This window comes from Monodon monoceros, unplaced genomic scaffold, assembly GCF_005190385.1.
Source record: "Monodon monoceros isolate NGI ecotype Baffin Bay Population unplaced genomic scaffold, NGI_Narwhal_1 Super_Scaffold_9, whole genome shotgun sequence".
Classification (NCBI taxonomy): Eukaryota; Metazoa; Chordata; class Mammalia; order Artiodactyla; family Monodontidae; genus Monodon; species Monodon monoceros.
The window spans coordinates 46,324,477-46,346,796 of NW_021703786.1; the positions used below are offsets into that span (position 1 = coordinate 46,324,477).

The 22,320-nt window shown below is 53.8% G+C and overlaps 2 protein-coding genes across 2 annotated transcripts in view; both read right to left on the reverse strand.

The window, feature by feature from the left end:
* POLR2A (RNA polymerase II subunit A) overlaps positions 1-19,014 on the reverse strand; it is a 20,394-nt gene extending 1,380 nt beyond the window's left edge. Inside the window, exons 1-29 of the mRNA XM_029212464.1 lie at positions 18,520-19,014; positions 12,798-12,930; positions 12,519-12,655; positions 12,252-12,425; positions 11,778-12,059; positions 11,304-11,465; positions 10,975-11,195; positions 10,244-10,376; positions 9,631-9,755; positions 9,334-9,544; positions 8,597-8,806; positions 8,346-8,514; positions 8,061-8,155; positions 7,712-7,915; positions 7,333-7,555; positions 6,703-6,886; positions 6,155-6,326; positions 5,956-6,061; positions 5,660-5,865; positions 3,799-4,023; positions 3,405-3,651; positions 3,015-3,115; positions 1,982-2,086; positions 1,706-1,888; positions 1,213-1,416; positions 839-1,025; positions 615-728; positions 314-463; positions 1-211 (exon numbers count right to left, since the gene is read on the reverse strand). The exon at positions 1-211 is cut by the window's left edge and continues 1,380 nt beyond it. Of these exons, the coding sequence (XP_029068297.1) occupies positions 1-211; positions 314-463; positions 615-728; positions 839-1,025; positions 1,213-1,416; positions 1,706-1,888; positions 1,982-2,086; positions 3,015-3,115; positions 3,405-3,651; positions 3,799-4,023; positions 5,660-5,865; positions 5,956-6,061; positions 6,155-6,326; positions 6,703-6,886; positions 7,333-7,555; positions 7,712-7,915; positions 8,061-8,155; positions 8,346-8,514; positions 8,597-8,806; positions 9,334-9,544; positions 9,631-9,755; positions 10,244-10,376; positions 10,975-11,195; positions 11,304-11,465; positions 11,778-12,059; positions 12,252-12,425; positions 12,519-12,655; positions 12,798-12,930; positions 18,520-18,612 (4,967 nt within the window). The 5' untranslated portion in view covers positions 18,613-19,014. The remainder of the gene's footprint in view (positions 212-313; positions 464-614; positions 729-838; positions 1,026-1,212; positions 1,417-1,705; positions 1,889-1,981; positions 2,087-3,014; positions 3,116-3,404; positions 3,652-3,798; positions 4,024-5,659; positions 5,866-5,955; positions 6,062-6,154; positions 6,327-6,702; positions 6,887-7,332; positions 7,556-7,711; positions 7,916-8,060; positions 8,156-8,345; positions 8,515-8,596; positions 8,807-9,333; positions 9,545-9,630; positions 9,756-10,243; positions 10,377-10,974; positions 11,196-11,303; positions 11,466-11,777; positions 12,060-12,251; positions 12,426-12,518; positions 12,656-12,797; positions 12,931-18,519) is intronic.
* A 1,427-nt stretch (positions 19,015-20,441) lies between these two features.
* SLC35G6 (solute carrier family 35 member G6) lies at positions 20,442-22,004 on the reverse strand. Its single transcript, XM_029212905.1, is given in 3 exon segments — positions 20,442-21,286; positions 21,289-21,451; positions 21,936-22,004. Coding segments are annotated over 3 exon segments (1,077 nt in total).
* Positions 22,005-22,320: the final 316 nt, after the last annotated feature.

A 22,320-nucleotide genomic window follows, 5' to 3' on the forward strand; every position in this document is an offset into this window, starting at 1 on the left:
CTGGGCGAGGTCGGGGAGTAGCTGGGCGAGGTCGGGGAGTAGCTGGGTGACGTGGGGCTGTAGTTGGGGCTGGTTGGAGAATAGGATGGAGACGTAGGGGAGTAGGAGGGTGAAGTGGGGGAGTAAGAGGGACTCTGGGGCGTGTAGCCCCCAGGGGAGCGGGGCTCGTAGGCAGGCGACGTCGGGGAGTAGCTGGGAGACATGGCACCCCCTGTGGGAGAGAAGCAGAAAGGCATTAAGCGATGGAGAGACTCACCCAGAAGGAAGATCAAGGAGGAAATGAACTTGGCCTTGACAGACAAGGACAACTCACCTGGTGAGGGAATATACGGGCTTGAGGGGCCAGGGGAGCCCGGGGAACCCGGCGTGGGGGACCAGGCCGGGGAGTAACCAGGGCTGAAGCCACTGGCATCCGAAGCAGCACTGGGAGAGAAGCCTGCTGCCCCCGGGGTCATCCCGCTCCCTGTGAAATGAGAGAAACGTTAGTTAAAACCAGAGCTGGAGCCCAGCACACTCCCAGAGCCCCCAGCATCTCCACATGGGGACCCCTCATGAGCCCAGCCCACCCGCCCTCTGAACCACGCAGAGGGCCGTCTTCCCGGCTGGCTACTCACCAACACTGGGGGACCAGGCGCCGTAGGCTGGGGTTGCGCCCTGGTTCCAGGGTGTCATGGCTGGAGAAATTCCTCCCATGGGACTGGGGGCCGAGCCGAAGAACATGCCGGTGGCTGCAGAGAGGCGCACAGTGACCCACAATGAACAGCCCTGGGACTGGCCGCCGCGCCCACGTGCAGCCTCCCCACCGCCCCACCTCCTCCTCATAGCCCCTCGTACTCACGTCCGGCAGCCCCCAAGCCGGGGATGTTGGTGGGGATCTCCATGCCATACTTGCACTTCTCTGCATCGAGCAGGAGGTCAAAACAGCCAGTGCCGGCTGGAGCCAGCTGGCCCAGCATGATGTTCTCAGACACCCCCTTCATGGGGTCGCTCTCTCCATGTGCAGCTGCTTCCATAAGCACATCCACCTAAACCTCGGAAGAGGAGGCGTGCCGTCAGACCCCGCCCCGCTATGTCCCACCACTGTTACAGCCACCCACCCAGCCATGGAACCGCACCGAGGCCCGTCACACACAGTGGAGGATGCCCTCTTCCCGCAGCGATCCCTCCTCCCTGCTCTCTCTCCTTCCACCCGCTCAGAACTTCTGCCATTACCGTTTCCTCAAAGGAGCACTTCATGAGAGGTCCGGTATCCTGGCGGTTGACTCCGTGTCGGGTGATGGCCATCAAGTGGCCACGACAGGTCATGGTATCACACAGGAGAGCCAAGTGCCGGTAATTGACGTAGGAACCATCGAAGGAGATGACGTGGTACAGCTCCCGCTCCAGGGCCTTCCGCACGGCTTCTATGCCCAGCACCTGGCATGGGGATTGCAGGGGTGGGGGTGGGGGGTCAAGGGTGGGGAAGGGTCAAGACCGAGTAACTGCTCTCCTCCTGCTGCCACCACCCAGATCCGCAGAGGGACAGTCAGGAGTCAGTGAAGCCCAGACGCAAAAGTGGATTCAGGCATAAAACCACCTGACCAGCCCCTCTCCTGAGGGGAGAGCACGGACCACAACCACTGCCCAAGACCTACGGAGGGGGCCTTGAGCCAGAGGGACCCGGGAAGAAAGCTGAGCTCTGGGAAGAAGGCTCTGAGGGGCTCACCGTGAAGATCTCCACGATGTCGTTGGACGTGGTGCGCACAGGGTCCACGTCCTTCTCGCTCAGCACCCGCATGAGGCTCACGCCATCCGTCTCCAGGATCCACTCCTGCAAGGCCTTGAACTCCCCGTCCTCTGTGATGATGATCTTCTTCTTGTTGTCCGTCTGCGGCAAGTGCATGTACACCTGCGGGGGGGCAGAGTGAGCTCAGGCTGGGCGGGTGGGGATGGGGAGGGAAGGAAGAGGGTCTGGACGGGCTGCAGGGAGGGAACGGCTGACCTTGCTGATCTGCTCGATGCCCTGCAGGGTCATATCTGTCAGCATGTTGGACTCGATGCAGCGCAGGAAGACGTCGTCATCCATCTTGTCCACCACCTCTTCTTCCTGCAACAAGAGCGAGTCAGCCCTCCTAGGATTCTCAGGTCTCTCCCCGCCCTCACCCCAAACCACAGCCTGACCTGGAGAGCCAGGTGTGGCCCAGACCTGCTCTCTTCAGTTCCAGTGAGGTTACTTTCTATCGTGTTTTTACGATGGTATTTAAAAAAAAACCTCAGAAAAGGCAACCACACTCCACCACCTTAACACGATTCCCACTCTTGTGCGCGCTCCAAGGGCTGTAACAAGGCGCACAGCACCTCTGCTCTCGTCCTGGCACTCACCGAGCATTCGCCCGCCCACTAACGCCTTGACGTGTGATCTCTAATGGACGTGTATCCACACATTCTTATCTACTCTCCCCCAGTTCAACAGTAAGTTCTGAGTTTGTATTATTAAGGTATCCACATCTGCTGAACAATTTTTTAGGAGCCGTGCCTAGGAGTGAAGTCACTGGTCAAACATTTTCCTGGGTCTTGTTTCACCCGCTGTCACACCACCTTCCCTAGGACACAGCAATTCCTACTGTCCGACCTGCCCTCACACAGGAGCCGCAGGGAGGAGACAGTCAAGTGACCGGGCTATGGGGACACCACCAAATCAACACCGTCTGTTTTGGGGCTGTTTTTTTTGGCCACACCCCGCAGCTTGCTGGATCTTAGTTCCGCGACCAGGAATTGAACCTACACCTTAGGCAGTGAAAGCGCGGAGTCCTAACCAGTGGACAGCGAGAGAATTCCCCAACACCGCCTGTTTTATCTATATGGCTGCTGCTTCACGTTTCTTACAGATCGTTGCTACCCACCCTCCCCCCATCTCTACTTTAGGTGGTGTGACTGGCACTCAATGCTGCTTTCATTTTAATGGCTTTGGTCAGGAACCAGATTTAACGGCTTTCTATGTCTGACGTATAAATTTCTGCTTGGGCCCTGTTTACCTCTTGCATCTTGTTTTCATCGCTGTTCATGATGCGGATACGGAGCACCAGCTTCTCTGCATTATCATCGTTAAAGATGCAGTTCAAGTCATCACCGAAACCTGGGAAAATGAGAACTGCAGCTGCAGGACTGCTTCTGCTCACGGCTCGTCCGCAGCTCTCCCCATATGGGCTCTCTTTCAGCTTTCCCCTCCTTCCCACAGAACCCTTCTAGAAAGAGGGAGGGGAAACAATGAGAAGGAAAAAGCAGTGCAGACGGGACCTGGAGAAGGGGTGTCCTGGAGGAGCAGAACCAGTGAGTGGAAGGTGGTGGGTGTGGGCGCCTTGTCTGGGACGAGCACAGGGACAGGACAGGGCGGGCGGGGGCCTAGGCAGGACCCCCAGCCTCACCAGCATTGATCTTCTCGGCAATCTGCTCCATGGTCAGCTTCCGATCAGTCATGTGCTTCCGGTCCAGCTCCACCCGCAAAAGCCAGGGGGAGATTCGGGCCACATCAAAGTCAGGCATCTCATAGTAGACGTTCACCCACTCCTGATCCTCTGCCACCACCGTGCTCTGGGGGTTAGGGTCATAGTAGATGGCCGTGTTGGCCGTCACCTTCCTCAGCGTTGTATGTTCCAGGCGGCACAGAATATCCTGGGGAAAAAAAGGGATTCGTGACAGGCATTTGGGTGGCTCCAAAGGCCTCTTCAAAGCCACCTGCAGAGGGACTGCCAAACGCTTTACTTAAGGGAAGGAGTCCCCTCCTCCTCCTGCCACGAAGCCCGTTACCCTAAGCCGCACCTTGGCTCTCTCAGCATCTCGAGCAGACTGGCCCAGCAGGAAGACAGTAAGTGAGGGGGTCTTTGGCTTCTTGGAAATGTTGATGAGCTCCTTAAGTCGGGGCACACCCAGTGTCACATTCTTGGCGGACACACCAGCATAGTGGAAGGTGTTCAGAGTCATCTGGGTGGCAGGTTCTCCAAGGGACTGTGCAGCCAGAGCTCCCACCATTTCCCCAGGATGGGCCTGGGGAGTAAGAAGAGCTGGCCTCAGAAGAGCAAATCCCTCCCCACTGGTGAGTGAGAGTGAGACATGTCAGGGCTGGGCAGAGGTGTTTGGAAAAGGCAGAGATTTAAACAAATCAGTCTTATCTGATCATCCCCTTCCTCAGACGGCATTTCAATTTACACCCGCCATTCAGCCCCAGATGTGCTGCACACCCAGGAACAGGGACTATGTCATCTAAACCCCACATTTCTACAAGTGCTGTGTGCTGAAGTCACAGCGTAGATATTCATTTGATGACAGTCTTCTAAGTGGGAAGCTCCCCAATGCATTTTTTTTTTATAAATTTTTTTAAAGTATTTATCTTTGGCTGCGTTGGGTCTTCGTTGCTGCACGTGGGCTTTCTCTAGTTGCGGTGAGCGGGGGCAACTCTTCGTTGCGGTGCACGGGCTTCTCACGGCGGTGGCTTCTCTCGTTGCGGAGCACGGGCTCTAGGTGCGCGGGCTTCAGTGGTTGTGGCGCACGGGCTTAGTTGCTCTGTGCCATGTGGGATCTTCCTGCACCAGAGCTCGCACCCGTGACCCCTGCGTTGGCAGCCGGATTCTTAACAACTGAGCCACCAGTGAAGTCCCCCGCAATGCATTATTTTAATTGAGATATAATCACATACCATAAAATTTAATCTTTTTTTTTTAAAGATTTTTTTTTGACATGGACCATTTTTAAAGTCTTTATTGAATTTGTTACAATATTGCTTTTGTTTTACATTTTGGTTTTCTGGCCACAAGGCATGTAGGATCTTAGCTCCTGACCAGGGATCGAACCCACACCCCGTGCAGTGGAAGTGCGAAGTCTTAACCACTGGACCGCCATGGAAGTCCCCAAAATTTAATCTTTTAATTGGAATCATACAGTATGTAGCCTTTTCAGACTGACTTCTTTACTTAGTAATACTATTTAAAGTTGATCACTGTCTTTTTATGGCTTGACAGCTCATTACTTTTTACCACAGCATAATATTCCCTTATCTTGTTCATCCTTCATCAACGGATGAACATTTCGGTTGCTTCCACTGCTTGGCTATTATGAAAAATACTGCTCCGAACATCTGTGTATGGGTTTTTGTGTGGACGTGTGCTTCCAATTCTCTTGGGCGTATTCCTAGGAGTGAAATTGCTGGGTCATATGGTAACTCTATGTTTAAACTTTTGAGAACCTGCCAGACTGTTTTCCAAAGCAGTTGCAACATTCCCACCAGCAGTGTATGAGAGCTCCAATTTCTCTATATCCTCGCCAACACTTGTTTTTTTCTAGTCACCCTAGGGAGCATGCAGTGGTATCTCATCGTGGTTTTGAACTACATTCCCCTGACGGCTACTGATATTGAGCATCTTTTCATGTGTTTGCCTCTTCAAAGTTCACTTTTTGTCTCTGCAACATGGGACTAACAGCCCCTCCCCGCTACTAGGGTCTTCTTAGGACTGCTGAGGAATAAAGGTATAAAGCCTTCAACACAGGACTTGGTTCACAGCAGTGTCTCAATGAATGAGGTCTATTATTACGCAGTTATGGGCAGAGGTGGGCTGTTCTCAGAGCCCAGAGAAATCAATAGATCAGAGAAGAGAACCAAGGCTGGGGTGAGGAGTACAACACTCACAATGGCTTGGTTGAACTTGGACTCGATCTCTCCGAGCAGCCAGTCGAAGGCCTCTCCGCTGAGCCGAAACTCCTCGGCCATGCGGCGGGAGCACAGCGTGGACCGCAGGTGGATGTTGAAGAGCAGGGTGGCGTTCTCCTGGGCCTGCCGGCTCAGTGGGTCGTCCCCATTCACAATCACCAGCTTCTTGCTCAGCTCCTTGACACCTAAGGGCCAAACGAGGGATGAAGAGGTTGTAGACCAGGACGCTGCTAGCAGAGCCTGCCTGGCCTGGCGGTCCTGAAGCAGGTACTCACCCTCTACCACCTTGATGGGGTGCAGGTCAGAGGGAAGGCGAGGGTTGATGTGGAAGATCTTCTGAGCGTTCCAGATCATGCGCAGCAGGTTACAGGGGAGGACAACCTGAGGCAGGAGGGAAGGAGGCAGGACCCCAAGTCAGGGCCAGCCATGCAGGGCCAGCACCTCTCCAGCCCAGCCCTTCCCACCCACACACACCTTGCTGTCACCAGTTGGGAAGATGACCCTGAGCACCTCCCTGTCCTCACGCATCCGCTCAAATTCTCGCTCCAGCTCATTCTGAATGTGTGCGTTGCTCAGCACGTCCTTCACCACATCCTCCTGCAGGGTGCGCCGCAGGGCCCTCTCATTGGTATAATCAAAGCGGAACCTGCAGGTGACAGGGGTGGAGTCAAGGGGCAGGAGGGCCCTGATCAAGGAACAGTGTGAGGCTCCTGAGGCCTGCAGCCCACAGGAACAGGGCTGTGAATAATCCTTGGTGGGGAAACATAAGATCCAGACCCAAGGACGTGCAATGGCGCCTGAGCTTACGCTCACCCCTCTGTACAAAGTGGGGGCGGGTCTCAACTCTGGTCTCCATCCGTCCTCTCCCATCTTGCAGCTGCTGCCAGATGGGTGGGGAAGGGGCGGTATAAGGTCCACTGCAAGACACGGTCCAGGTGATCTCACCATGTGGGGGGAGGAGAACCCCTACTACTCTGGCCCTGAGCCCAGGGGCAAGAACCACCCGCCTGCCGCCTTCTCACTTCTTCTCGAAAGCCTTGTTGGAAGGCTTGAGGGTAGCCAGGTTCTGGAACTCAACGCTCTCGCCCGCCAGGCCGTCTTCCCCATAGCGCAGCTGTACCACCTGATTGATGGAGTTCCGCACGGTGGCGTCATACTTCACCATCACCGACTCCATGGATTTGATCAGCCGCCGCTGGATGTACCCTGAGGGGGAGGGAGTCAACTGAGGGGCCCAGAGCAAGAAGAGGAGCCTCCCTGTCTCAGGACAAGACCTGCTGGCCACTCTGGTCCTCAGGAGAGCCAGCTAGTAGCCTCTCATCCCCAAGGCCTCTCAATGAAAGCCATGCCCACCACCAGACAGACCCAGGGTCCAGTACAGACCCCTAGGAAACACCATCTATGTGATAGGTCAGGAGTAGAGACCCTGAGGCTCTAGCCCTGCATCATGGAATGCTGCACGACAACCAGAACAAGAGTGTTTGCCTAACTCTTGACCTTTAGTCTCTATTCTTTCCACAAAGGTCAAAATTACTTCTCTGAGGATAGAAGACTTTAGCCTGAGAACCCCGCTCAAACTCCCCAGGGGCTTCTCTGCCTGCAGTCCTCTCTGGGACCAGCCCGTGGAAGGGCCCTGGATCCAAAGTCCTCACCAGTCTCAGCAGTCTTGACAGCTGTGTCGATGAGCCCCTCACGACCCCCCATGGCATGGAAGAAGAACTCGGTGGGCGTGAGGCCGGCCAGGTAGGAGTTCTCCACAAAGCCACGGCTCTCAGGCCCATAGTCATCTTTGATGAAGTGAGGCAGAGTCCGGTGCTTGAACCCAAACGGGATCCGCTTGCCCTCCACGTTCTGCTGCCCGACGACAGCAATGACCTGGGGAACAGAAAAGGTGGGGTGCATCCAACTCCCTCTGCCTTGAGAAAAGGAGTTCCCCATACTTTTCCCCCAACCCCCCCCAGCAGCACACCCCTTCCCTCCTCCTCCCCACCTTCAGTGTGGCCCCAGTTCTGGAAAGACAAGGCTCCCCACCTGGGAGATGTTGATCTTGGAACCCTTAGCCCCGGACACCACCATTGACTTAAAGTTGTTGTATTCAGACAGGGATTTCTGGGCAGAGGAGCCAGTCTTGTCTCGGGCGTCGTTGAGAATGCGGTTCACCTGGTTCTCAAAGGTCTGCCGCAGAGTGTTCCCCGGGGTGGGCTCCAGCTCGTTGTTATGCGCCTTCTCGATGACCTGGGTGCACAGGAGCAGGCTGCGTTCTCAGGGAGACGTCAGTGTCTTCTGGTCCCCGTCTCTCCAATCCCAATGTCCCCTTCACTCCTCAGTTCAAAGCCACTGAGAAGCTCTCACTCAGTCTTTGCCCAGCCTTCCCTCTCACCTCTATTACATCCTGCTTGGCCTTCTTAATAGTGTTCTGAATGTCTTGGTAAGTCTTAGAATCAGCAATGGAGTCCCCAATGCCAATGGTATGACCTAGAAATAAAGAGAAGCATCAGCAACACCTTCTTTGGACTCCCAAGAAACATGGGATGGAATCACAGCCAAGAGAGTAGATAGAGGGACACCAAATCCAAGGGGGGGAAGAGAAAGGGATGGAAAAGAGCAGTAAGAAGTGAGATGGCCACAGGATTTACAGAGGATGTGGTAGAGCCCCTAGGCTTACCCTCAATGAGGAGCCAGTTATTAATGACAGTCTGAATGTTGGAGTAGAAGAGGCGGGTGATGTCATGACCCATCTCTAGGTAAGAGATGTGGACCAGGGAGCCAGCTGATGTGCCCAAAGACTTCTTACACAGGATGCCCATGATCAGCTCCCCGTTCTCCACCACCACCTGCAGAGAGCACCATTCACAGCCCCTGCTGTGGCTTCCATGTCCAAAGCCCTTCCCCACACAACCAGAAGCCAGGCCCTACCTTGGTGTCCCCAGGAGAGATGTGCTTGTAAGGGCCACTGTCCTCATCATCGGGATGGGTGCTGTGGGTGCGGATACAGTTGATGTGGCCGGGTATGATGAGGGAGAAGATCTGCTTCCCTGTCCACAGGGGCCGGGGCTTCAGGATGGCTGGCTGTGGGACCTTGCCGTCCCACGTGGACAGGAACATCAGGAGGTTCATCACCTCCCCCTGGAGAAAAAGAGCAAGAAAGACAAGAAGTCAGAACTGGAGGTCTCACCTCTTGGGAATGTCAGGGGAGGCCTCATTGCCCCAAGGGGAAAGCCAGACTTTGAAGGCAAAGTGATGGCAAGAAAAGTGTTTTCCAAACTTTTACTAAAAACTTAACTGTGATAGTGAGACTTTGGGATTGTTTTTTCTTTAAACAGTAAGTACAAATTACTTTTAATAATTAGGAAACAAAGAGAAAGTAAAAAAGAAATAGATAAACAGAACTTCAACAAAGTCTTATTTCTCTCTTCGCCTTTACTTTCCAGGTGATACCTAAAATTACATGACATTTTGAGGAATTAAATGGGGAGCTAAAGCCATACACCGTTTTTGGCCTCGATCTTTGCTCACTCCCTTTCCTTCTGCTGTCTCACATACAGGTCAGTGCAGAGCAAATCAGGGCATAAGTCACTGATCCTCCCCCCATCCTTGCTGTGCTGGGCCCCTGCCCGCCCAGGCCAGGTTTCCTCCAGCCAGGGACCACACACCCGCTCCAGGAAAACGTCCCTCTTGGTGAATTTGCGCACTGCGGTCAGCGTGTCCTGCACAATGCCCATAACTGGGCGATTGCTCTGGGGGGTGACAATCATGCGTGGCACCATGGCGAGCTCCTGGATCTCAGCCCGCGTCTCCAGGGACTGTGGCAGGTGCAAGTTCATCTCATCCCCATCAAAATCGGCATTGTATGGAGTTGTCACACTGTAGTCAAAGAGGGAAGTGAGTTGGAAAGATGCCACAGTGAGACCCAGGGAGCAGCCCAGCCCAGCCCCAGCCGGCGGACTGACCTAAGATTCAAGCGAAAAGTAGACCAGGGCAGGATGCGAACCCGATGTCCCATCATGGACATTTTGTGCAAAGTTGGCTGCCGGTTGAAGATAACAATGTCCCCATCGCACATGTGCCGTTCCACCTAAGGAGATGAGGTGTGGGAAAAACCTCAGTGAAGGAGGTATGCTAAGAATGAAGTGATAGGGGACCTAAGATGCTTTGAAACAGACGACACTGTGGTGTTATTTCACTTGAAACGCTTATCAACCACCAGCTTTGGGCCAGGCCCTGGGCTAGATTCCAGGCTATCAGAGAAAACGAAGACGTAGTCCCCAAACCTCAGGGAACTCAGCTGGGAAAGAAAACCGCGAGAGACTCTGAACATGAAGCCTTCTGCTCTGTTCCCCCCCGGATCTCTTTCTGCCCTGTGTCCCTCTTGCTGCCCGTGGGTTTACGTGACCCCCACCTTGAATGCCAGGGGCTGGCAGCTACAGGCCTGCCTAGGACAGCAGGAGTCTCTTAAGCTTGGATTCTAATGAACAGGACAGCCTCAGACGGCCCACTCCAGCTAGCCCCCAGTCCAGAAAGCTTCCTGCTCAGGTAAGAGAGGCCCTGGCCTATTACACATGCCTTATAGCCAGTCTGCAGGTGAAGGTCACTGGGTTTGGGGTGGAAACGCAGGTCAATGCGATCACCGTTGTCCCGGATGATGTACTTGGCCCCTGGGTACTGGCTGTTCCCCCTGCGCACTAGTTCCTGAAGTCTAGGAAGGAAAGGGATGCAATGAACAAAATGCTTCCCAAAAAGCCCTTGTTGCCACCCTCACCCCAAAGCCCCAAGTGAGAACCCAAACTTCTAAACTTCGACACTTGGGACTTCCCTGGTGGTACAGTGGTTAAGAATCCGCCTGCCAATGCAGGGGACATGGGTTTGATCCCTGGTCTGGGAAGATCCCACATGCCGCGAAGCAACTAGGCCTGTGCGCCACAACTACTGAGCCCGTGTGCCCTAGAGCCCGTGTGCCACAACTACTGAAGCCCGCGTGCTCTAGGGCCCGTGTACCGCAACTACTGAGCCTGCATGCTGCAACTAGAGAAAGCCCGCACACCCAGAGCCCGTGCTCCCGCAACAAGAGGAGCCACCGCAATGAGAAGCCCGCGCGCCACAACGAAGAGAAGCCCCCGCTCGTCGCAACTAGAGAAAGCCTGCATGCAGCAACGAAGACCCAACACAGCCAAAGATAAAGTTAAAAAAACATAATGATAATAATAATAAAATTAAACACTCTCTCCTTCTTGCTCCGAGCCCATTCCCCCCACCCTCCCCGACCCCTCCAGGCAGGGCTTCTGAACTGAGCACACCTGTCAATGTTGAAGGGGGTGACGATCTCCGCAAAGGTCATATTGGCGGCAATGGAGCGAGGCACGCCAACCTGGTCAATGGAGAGGTTGGGGTCGGGGGTGATGACGGTGCGGGCCGAGAAGTCCACCCGCTTGCCCATCAGGTTCCCGCGCACACGGCCTTCCTTGCCCTTCAACCGCTGCTTCAGGGACTTGAGGGGACGCCCAGACTTCTGCATGGCCTGTGAGGAAACGCAGGGTGGGGGGCACCCCAGCAGTCAGCACCGGCCCCCAGCCGGGCGCCCTCCCCTTTCCTCCAGGCGCAGGGCACAGGGAGCCTGTCCACTCACACGAGGCAAGCCAGGCAGCTCGTTGTCCACCATGGTGGCCACGTGGAACTGGAGGAGCTTCACGTCCTCAGCGATGACATGCGCGGCCGCGCCGTTCTGCTCGTTGCGCCGAAGCTGATTGTTGATCTTCACGATGTCGGCCAGTTTGTGTGTCAGGTCATCCTGAGGCAGGAAGTCAGAAGCATCACAATCCAGCCAACCCTGAGTGCTCAGTCTGCATGTGCCAGCACGCGGTGCCTCTCACCCTCCCTTCACACCTCCCTGGGAGGCAGCTCTGGGCTCTCGGTTCACAGATCCAGAAGCACCTTTGTGAGCTCTAACCTCCTTAAGGGGCTCACACAGCCAGCAAGCGGCAGGGTATCTTCAGGCCCAGGTGACCCGTCCGTCACCCTCCCATGCCTTCATCCCCGCCACCGGCCTCCCTCCGCGCGGACACCTGGCCTAGCTGAGCGGCAGGGCCCTGCAGGCACTGACCTGGTTGCGGGCAGAGCCCTGCATCACAACAGCAGGCCGCACGGAGAGCGGGGGCACGGGCAGCACAGTGACAATCATCCACTCGGGCCGGGCGTAGCGAGGCTCCATGCCCAGGACGAAGCACTCCTCATCTGAGATGCGTTTGAAGATCTCGTGCACCCGCTCAGGACTCAGCAGGATCTTCTTCTCCTGAGAGTCCTCGTTGACGTGCTTCCACTCTGCGTACAGCTCCAGGCCGGAGCGCCGGATCCGGGGCTGGTACCGCCCACAGCCGCCGTGGCCCTTCCAAGGAGACAGAGGGGCCATCAGAGCGCAGAGGCCGGGCCTTCTCCCCCAACACCTGGCCGGGCCGCCCCTCCCGCTCTTCTGTGACCTTCGGGCTCCTGCTGCTTCCACTGCCTCCCCATCTTCTTCCCTCCGGGCCTCTGGGACCAGCCCTCACCCCCTCCCAAGAGTCTGGGCAGCCCCGGCTACCTTTTCTTTGGTCAAATCCTCATCGCCCTCAGGCTGCTCCACACCGAACTTGTTGTCCATCTCCTCCCCGCCCTCGCAGATGTTTTTGCCCTTGCAGAGGTCATAGACATGTGTGAGCCGCTTCTTGGGCTGCCCCTTGGACTTAGCCAAAATGTCCTTGATCTTTGGGTTGTTCTGTGGACAGAGCAGAGCGTGGTCAGTTGGGGCTGCTCCCCTGCCTACCCCCCAGCAACCCCTTCCCCAGGCCAGAGCCCATCTCCCACTCACAGAGTCCACAAGCAATTTGGAGCAGAAGAAGCAGACGCAGCGCAAAACTTTCATTGTCTTGACCAGGAAGCCGACATGGAACACAGGTTTGGCCAGCTCAATGTGGCCAAAGTGGCCAGGACACTCTGTCATGTTTCCTGTGGGAACACACATACAACACTTTCCTCCCAGCACTCACCTCAGAGACCAGGTTTGCAGGTGTCCACCCCCAGTCCTGGCTTTCAGTAAGGACAAGCCTCTCCCTCCCTCTAGGGTCCTGTGCCGGCCCCCAGCGCTCACCTGCACAGGTTTGGCAGCGGCCAGTCCTCTCAATCACCCCCTGCCTCGGATCCATCAGCCCCCCAAGCTTGGGGCGGCCTCCCTCGGTGGTCTCTGGGTATTTGATGCCGCCCTCTGTCACAGACATTCGTTTCTGCAGCAAAGAAAGGCCAATAACAACTAAATAGAATTCCTAGTTTCCAGACTTCGTGGCTGAGCTCTGTACTAAGGCCTTAAAAAACCCCAAACTACTTACAGAAGAACTAAGCAGGTTTAGCCTGAAGCAAGGGAAATGGGGGTCAGCGTGTGTGATATCTGACTGTGGAAATGCCAAAGTCAAGTATCGCAAGTCAAAAGCTCGTTCCAGTCACTGTCTGAGCGGGAGGGGGCGCTCAGACTAGTGTGTGGTCAACTCTGGGCTCCGTACACGTCACCTACCTCTAGGACTTGAACCCTGGATATCCTACTGGGTTGAATTCTAGGTCACTGTCATCTACAGAATTTAACAGCAAAAGAAATAAAAGTTGTTTCAAGAGGGGAAAATTCAATGCCTTGTTTCTTTCCCAAAGCTGAAATCAAGGCCAGAACCTCCCTGTAAGGCACCCTCATCACGACAGCCCAAGTGCTCTGCCCAAGACATGCTCCTAAAGTTAGGCACTCTTTGCCCCCATCCTTGTCACCTCCTCCTTCTCAAGGGCCTGGGTCAACCTGAACCCTTCCATGTTCAGATATTTTAGGATAGAACAGGAGAGGGGGGTGCTAGAGCAGAGGTTGTTGAAAATTATCTGGAGCAGAAGTGAACCCTGGAGCCTCAAGAGATGGAGGCAGAGCCAAGGGCCGGAATCCTGGGCAAAGTGGAGCCAGGACTCAGTGGGACCAATTCAGTGGAGGAAAGGGAGGGAAGGACGGGCTCAGAAGTAGGTACAACTTGGAGAAGAGATTTCTGCTCTGAGCTAAAGGCTGTTCAAGGAAACCTTTGGCATCTTTTCACACACTGAAAACCAAGAACTTTAAAATTAGCTAAGCTTTGGTCTGCTAAACTTCCAGAGGGAAGACCTTAGAAGAATTTAATAAAAGCTTCTGAGTGTCAACTTCATGCCAGGTACCAAACGTACCTAATGTACCTTGTTTCTCTTACCCTAACCACTAACCGTCTAGGAGTGAATTCCTGTCTCTTAGACATGAGAAACCTGAGGCTGTGTAAAGCGACTGCCCAAGGCCTCAATCTCAAGGAGCCTGCAGACGTCATACCCACCCCCCTGCGATCCCAAACACATGCTCATCCCATTCTACTATACTACAGCAGAAACAATTACTTCAACTCTAGGATTTGAAGCAGCACTATTTACAATAGCCAAGACATGGAAGCAACCTAAATGCCCATTGACAGATGAATGGATAAAGAAGATGTGGTACATATATACAACAGAATACCACTCAGCCACAAAATAGAGCGAAATAATGCCATTTGCAGCAACATGGATGAACCTAGAGATTATGATGCTAAGTGAAGTCAAAGACAAGTATCATATGACATCACTTACATGTGGAATCTAAAACATGATACAAATGAACTTATTTACAAAACAGAACAGACTCACAGACAGAGAAAACAAACTTACGGCTCCAAAGGGGAAGGGGTGCCTTGGTCTGTTCCTTAAACACTGCCACTCCCCAAGGTTTTAGCGCATCCACACTTCTCATCACACCCAAATGTTATGCCATGATTCTCACTATTTACTCACAACAAATCTCTACCCTCCAGGCCTCACCTTTCTTCTGGACTTCGGATTAACATACTGAACCACCTACTGAACCCCCTGTAGATATCCCCCTGATAAGTCAAATCCAACATGTCTAAAAGCAAACTCCCTTCTCCACAAAAATCTCTCCTTTTCCTTTAGTCCCCATCTAAGGTAGTGGAACTCAAGTCAGAAACCAACACTTACCCTTCCTTACCCACAGTCATAAAGCAGTGGAACAAGCATGGCCTGGAGTCAGAGACCTCTAATTTGCAATTCTAGCTCTATCACTTATCATCTATATAACCATTAAGGATTTAATTAACCTGCTGAAACCCAAGATGGAATAGGTGTTCAATATATGACAGCTGTTATTATCCAATCATTCACCAAATACAGATTATTTTTTATTTTTTGCGGTACGCGGGCCTGTTGTGGCCTCTCCCGTTGCGGAGCACAGGCTCCGGACACGCAGGCTCAGCGGCCATGGCTCACGGGGCCCAGCCGCTCCACGGCATGTGGGATCCTCCCGGACAGGGGCACGAGCCTGTGTCCCCTGCATCGGCAGGCGGACCCCCAACCACTGCACCACCAGGGAAGCCCATGTACAGGTTATTTTACCTCCTGAACAAACAGTTCTTGAATCTTGCCCCTTTTCTCCATCCCTACGCCCACTGCCCTAGCTCAAGCCTGTCCTTTGTAGTATGTATCCAAGCGTTCCATGGGTCACCAGCCCTTCTCTCCTACCCATCCATACTATGATCAGGGTGCTCTTTCTAATTTGGAAATCTAATCTTCATACCCTGTTGTTTCAGAATGATATCCAAATTCAGCAGGATGGCTTACAAAGAGTTTTATGACGTTTCCACCTTCCTTTCTTCCTCCACATCAGTAGCTGACTCCCCAGCAGCCCCCCTATCACCCAGCATATGTGCTCCACTACTTGGGGTCTTTGTACATGGGGTCTTTGTATCTCTGCTTGGGATGCCCTCCCCACAAGACAAACTGCTATCTGAAGACTCAGCTCAGGCACTGCTTCTTCCAAGAAGCCTTTCCACAGCCTCACTAGCCAGACTGGTGAGCCCCCACTCTGTGCTTCCATAATCCCTCCATCACTGCAGATCTCATAATGCAATGAAATGACCCACTGGGGTTTGTCTTCCCCATAGATTATAAGCATCTCTCAGGCAGGTAGCATTCCCCTATCACCCTGGACCTGATGGCTCTCAATAATTGTTTGTTAGACTGAACTAAACTGCCTTAGGACCCTCCACTGCAGGGAAGTGCCCTCGAAGACCTCGATAAAAAGAAAAAAAAAGAACTTGAAAAGAGATAGAAGGTTGTTCCCTTACAGTCAAACCAATAATCGGCTCATAATGGATCTAATTAGTCACTGCTGGGTAGAAACCAAAATGGTCTACAGGTGCAAGGCTAAGAGGTTCTGAACTTCCACCACGATCGTCAAGATGACCTGATGAAATCTCAGGGAGACAGGCCTGTGGTGACTAAATTCACAAAGCTGGAGCCCCATCAGCTGCATCGTGTCTGATGAGACGCACAAAGAGGGGGTTTGCTCACCTTGAATGAAACACACAAGAGCAGGCGCAGACCTGAATCTGGCAGCCAGAAGAGTCACTAGAGAGAGGCCTAAGGAGAACAACACCCAAAGCATTTCACTTCTCTCTGCTCCAAGTCCATGCTCACCAAGCCAGCCACCTTCTAAGGACTCTCTCTGCTTCCGGGCACTGAGGCTGGACCAGGGGCTGTCCTGGAATGTTCTGGACTAACCCTCTACCATAAGTTATACTTTGAATTATACACAAACTACTTTAGCCCCCAATCCTTCATCCAAACACTGGTTCTCAATGCCCACGTGATAACAGGTTAGACACCCAAGGTCCCCCGTCCTCAACATTTATGCTCCAACCACAAGAGATTCCTCAAAATTCCTTTTCTTCCCATGCCTGCCTTTCCAGCAAACTTCTATTCATTTTTAAGACCCAGTTCAAATGTCACCTCTTTATAAAGTATTCTCTAACTCTTCTTGGCCTTATCCACACCCCAGCACCACTCTTATCTCTTGCTCTACACTGATTTTTGCCCAGTATTTAGCAACTGCTAAAAACCCAGCTTCACAAAGATATGACGTCATCAAAAGGGCTCTGGCGCCACCTAATGCTGAAAGGGAACTGCCCAACCTAGTAGTTCCCAGGGCATCAGGCAAACGCAGCTGTGCTTCCGTGCTTCTCTTAAAAATTTAAAACCTCTCATTGGGCCCCTGTGAGTTTGCTGCGGTGCCTCAGCAGTTTGGGCACAGGGGATCAGGGGGTTTAACCTACTGGGAAGGTCTTGTTCTATTGTAATAAACCCTGAGTTATTCAATAGAATCCTTACTAATAAATAATTAGGTGATTTATAATTTCACACAATGTTGAAATAAAAATCCTTCTACATGTATCTTTATGTACCTGTACAATTATTTCGTTCACTCATTTATTCAAGTAACTTTTAGTACATGCCTATTATGTGCCAGGCACTATTTGAGATGCTGGAGAAAGAAGTGAATACAAAGTCACTCGTGAAATTTACATTCTACTGAGGAAACAAGAAAGAGAAAAACTAATCCTTTCAGGTACTGACCAGCTATGAAGTAAAATCAAGACTTGGGTTAGAGAAGGTTAAGGGTTTCTGCCCCTGGTATCAGCCTCCAAAAGCCTTCTGCATTTTTCAAGTGTTTTACAGTTTTGTTTTTTAGATTTCAACCTCAACCCCATCTGGAATTTATTCGGTGTGGTCTGAGTTCGGGAGGTTCTAACTCCTGACACAAGTTTCCTACAGCTGAGCCTCCTCCTCTAGCAAACTTGTCTCCATCCACAGAGCCATTCAATTCCATTCTCTCCAGCCCACTGGCTTCCTCCAGTTTGCTCCACAAAGGCGTCCACCAAAGGGCCAACAGCTCTCCCTCCTCCCTCATCTTTCCTGCTTCCATTCTCAGTTCTCTTCCCCAGTCAGTTCTTCACAGGACCATCAAAGCAGTAATTTTTTTTTAAATGTAAACTTGATATCACTCTCCTGCTTATAATTCTCCAATGACTTCCTACTGAAAATAGAATGAAATCCAGATTCCTTACCACGATTTATAATGTCCCACCTGGACTGCCCCACCTCATGCTTCTCCAAAAATGGTTTAATACTCTCCTTCTCACCCACTACACCCCAGCCACCCTGGCCACCTTTCAGCCCCCGAGGCACACCAAGTTATTCCCTCGTTCCGGCACTTTGCACTTGCTCTTTCCTCTGCCTGAAAAGCTACTGACCTAGAATCTATGGCCTAGGAGACTGGCTGCTTCTCATCATTCGAGTAATGTCACCTCCTCAAACAGGCCTTCCCATACCCTGACACCACCCCATCTAAAGCAGCCTCACCTCGGTCACTCTCCATCGCATTACACCATTTCACCTTATGCAAGGCACTTGCCCTTAACTGAATTATCTTGTTCATTCATTTATTCGTGTTTATTGTCTGTCTCCCCTGCCCCTTCCCAAAGAAAGTGCTCTAGACGGCAGGGTCTTTGTCTTTTTCAGCTCTGCATCCCCACCGTCTGTCACGTCTATCACGTAGCAGGTGCTCAGTTAATAACTGCAGAGGGGGAGGGGAAAAAATCTGGGGCTCGGCTTCTCACCCAAAGGATTGGTGTGGTATCTCTTAGCGTCGGTATCTGCGGTGTGGAGCCAATCAACCTTCTCGCCCTCCTTCTCACCCTCCAGCCCCTCCTGCGGCCCGGCCCCCAGCTCGGACACAGAGCTAAGCTTGCTGACCCCCTAGGAAAATTTAATTCTCGTTGGCCGCGAGGCTGGACTCTGCACTGCCTTGGCGCCGCTGACCCATCCTCCCCGCCTGTCCTCCTTTGGGCAGGGAAAAGCGCCAAGTTTCCGCGGCGGCCTTCAAGCCCCGCCCGCCACGCAGGCGGGAGGAGGAGTGAGAGGGCAGAGCCGCTTACCAGTTCATCCGGACTGAGGACTCCGAACTGCACTCTCTTGATGGTGCGCAGCGGGCATGCGCTGTCCCCGGAGGGGGGGCCACCCCCATGCATCGCGGAGGCAGGCGCGCTGCGCAGGCGCAAACCTCACTACAAAAAGCCTGCACCGCCTGCACCTAGGCGCTCAGACCCTGTCGGGGCGGCCGCCGGGAAGGACCTCCCCGAGTTGGGAGGAAAAAGCCGGAGGAGGAAAAGGTGGGGGAGGAAAGGAGGCGGGGAAACGAAAAGGGGCGAAAGGAGCTCTCCTCCGCCTTTCCGGAGATTTTTCGTCTCCCAAAAAGAAAATAAAAAGAGGAAGGGAAAGGAAAAGGTTCTGGGGGAGGAAGAAGAAAAAGGGTAACGAATAAATAAGTAACCGGGCTCCTGAACGGCAGAGGTTACGGCAGTTTGTCTCTCCCCCTTCCGGGAGCCGCCTTCTTCTCCAACCGTCCCGGCCGCGCTCTCGGCGCTTCTGAGGAGCGAGCTAGCCGGATGACGCCCTTTATAGATTCGCCCTGGCATTCCCCCGCCCCTTCCTTTCCCGCCCTCCCTTGCGCTACGGGGTCGACTGCGCCGGCGTGCACGGGGCGCGCGCTCGCGTCGTTGTTCCTCCCTCCCCGGCTCCCTGGCTGGGTCACCTTTTGAAATGACGAAGGGGAAGGGCATTTTTTTATCCCGCCGCCTCCCCTCGCTACTACCTCCCGCTCTGAGGTTTAAGGTTTGAAGATTCGAGGGTAAATATAGGCCGCTTTTATTCTAGTTTGGCGTGTGGTTTCATCTTCAGCCAAAGTATCTCATTAATATCACCCCCCCCACGCTGGAAAATGGTCTGTTCTGAGATTCGGTAATGAAGGAGGCGGGGCCGGTCGGATCCTCCCAAGTGGGTTCCCGAAGAGGGGGAGTATTGGGGCCGTCCTTGGTCATGAATATGCAGTAATCGCGCTGAATATGCAAGAAAGGATCAACATGGCGAGGCCAATTGCTTGTCCGGAAGTAGCTGATATCTGTCGAGCGGCCTCCTGGGACGGCTGGGCATCTCCTAGCCTCTAATGGGGCGCTGTACGGAGCTCTCGTTCTGGATCCTCGACCTGAGCCGCTCGAAGAGGTCTCAGCTCAAAGGCCTTCTCCGGAAGGACGCTGGCCACTGTCCGGGAGAGATCACGGGACCGCGACAATCCAGGAAAAGCAGATTAGCCATTGGGTGGGACACAAAAATCCTGGGGGACTCAGGGTCAATGCATCTGAACATTAGGAAATCCTACCCCTTCTAGAATATTTCAAAAATGGGGCGGGGGTGGTGGTGCGGGGATCCCAAGGGATTCTCCAATAAGAGCAGGGGGTAGGACTTCCACTGTCCTTCCAAAGCAGAGATGACACCAACTGCACAGCCACATTCAGAGTGATCCTTGTTTGATGTCAATATCACGTCACCACCCCAAGGTGGGGAGGCATAACCACGAGGAAGGGAAACCATCGCTCAGAGAAAAAAAAACACACTCCCTTCCCCCACCGCAGCTGCTTGCTCTGTTTGCCTGAAAGCCCCAGACACTCCAGCCCCAAGGCTTTTCTCTCTGCCGCTGAGGGAAAAATCCTCCCGGTGGCTCATGGCCTGCCTGCCTCAGCCACTTTGATCTGCTCCTCAGACCTCCCTTCAAGCCCCAGCCGTAGACTCCTGCTCTCCAGGCTTGTTCCAAGCCTGCTCTCCAGGCTTGTTCCAGGTCTTCCAGGCAGTCTTCTAGGCAATCCCTCTCCACTGAGTCCCCAATCCACCATTGACTCCAAGGGGTGTCACTCTCCCACACCAGTTCTTTTATAGTCACTTGTTCTCCCATGTTTGTATTCCAGTTTTTCCTTCTGTTTACCCAGTCCCCCCCCACCCCACCCCCAGGCTCTCAAGTTCGATCTCACTCCACCTGCCCTTCCCTCTCACAGCTGAGGTTCTGGGTGGTGATGATGGCAATGCTACCCAACACGACCCCTGCCCCCATGATGTCAGAAGGTGCCACGGTCTCATAGAGCACATAATACTGCAACATCAGAGCCACCACCACCTCAGAGTGCAGGACGACACACACCAGGGCAGGGTGGGCCTTGGTGACCGCATAACTGACACACACAAAGGAGACCAGGGCGAGGATCCCCACTGCCCCCACACAGCTCCAACTCAGAGGATCATTAGGCAACACGGGGATCTGCAGCAGAAAGAGGCCTGGCACGGAGCCCACCAGCCCCACCAAGCCAAAGAGGAAGGCCACTGTCAGTAGGCAGGAGGGGAAGTCCAGGGAGCGGTACACCAGGAGGCCCAAAGACAGTGCCAGGCCACCCAGGAAAGTGAGCACATAGCCCAGGTCAGTGTAGAGGCCTGTGGTCCCCTCCTGCAGTGTCCCTAGTCCAGGTCCCACAATGATGATGAGTCCCAGGATGCTGCCCAACAAGCCACACCAGTCATAGCCACTGAGACGCTGGCTCTCGAGGCAGAGGGCAAGGAGAGCAGAGCAGACGGTGGAAGAACCTTTGTGGACGGTGGCATCATTGCCAGCGGGCACCACCTGAACCGCACTGTAGGCGCATCCGATGCTGAGGACGTTGAACAGGGCATGGAGGCAGGCCCGGCCCCGGACATCGGGAGGTCCCAAGAGGGGGTCACCACGCAGTTTCAGCAGCAGGGCAATAGGGAGGTGGAAGAGGCATCGACAGATGAGCAGCTCCAGCGAGGGTAAGTGGGAGGCCTGGTAAGCCATACGGAAGAAGGGCCCACGAAGCCAGCGGGCAGGCCCCCACCCAGCAGGGCCACGAGCAGGCCCTTGGTGACATCAGAGGGCCGGCAGCGCTGGTGCGAGGGGAGGCTGGACGGAGTGGAGGGCGGTGATGGCTGGGTGAAGTCGGGCAGGTTGAAGTAGGGGTGACAGCCAGCCTGTTAGGGAGAAAGGAGCGCGGGCATTAGGGCAGCCATAGTCCAGGGGACCGAGGGTAGGGCAAATGCCAGGCTGGGTTCTGGGACCCTGTAGGGCAGTAGAAGGGCAGGCTGTCTTGCCGAGGAACTCTTGGGAGCTAGAAAGGGCCTGAAAGATGGATGAGGTGGTACAGTGTGGGTCTGGAGCCTCTAAAGCAGGAAGCAGGGAGTGAGCAGTCCTGGAGCATCGTGTTTCTCTGGGTAAGTTGTTCCCGGGAGGAGAAGAAGAGGACCCAGGGATGCTCTGTTGGTTTGAGGAAGGGGAGGCGGCCTCAGATGCTGTGTATCTGTGTGATGTCACAGGTTCCAGGGACATCTGGGAACACCATTATGAATTTTGCTTGTGGGTGTCTAGGAAAGCTGGGAAGTTTTAGAGAAGGAGGGGGAAGGGAGCAGCCAGGAGCTACAGGGAAGGGGGCTGTGCGCCCCTGCGCCCCACACTCACCATCTTTCCCTTGGACTTCCTCCTCTCCTCCTGGCTCAGGGGCCCTGGGCCCTTCAGAGCTCCAGCCATTGTGAGCTGGTTGGAGGGGTGGCGGAGTTCTTCCCTGGAACCTCCCTGAGGTGGGGGTGGGCCGATTTTCTCAATGTTTCCAACTCTGCTTGCTTTACATTTTTGTGACTCCAAAGTCTGTCTGATTCTTTTTTTCCTCTTTTCAACTACCTCTGTGATGAGATATCTTCGGTGTTTAGTTAATTTGTTTATTTATGTCTTGCCCGATTTCAGAAAGGTTTTATGGAAAGGACCTCTGAGGGCCAGCTCCTCTTTCTCCTGAGTTTTGAATTTTTGAACACCTGGGAGGAGTCTCTGGGACTGTCGCTCTGGAGTT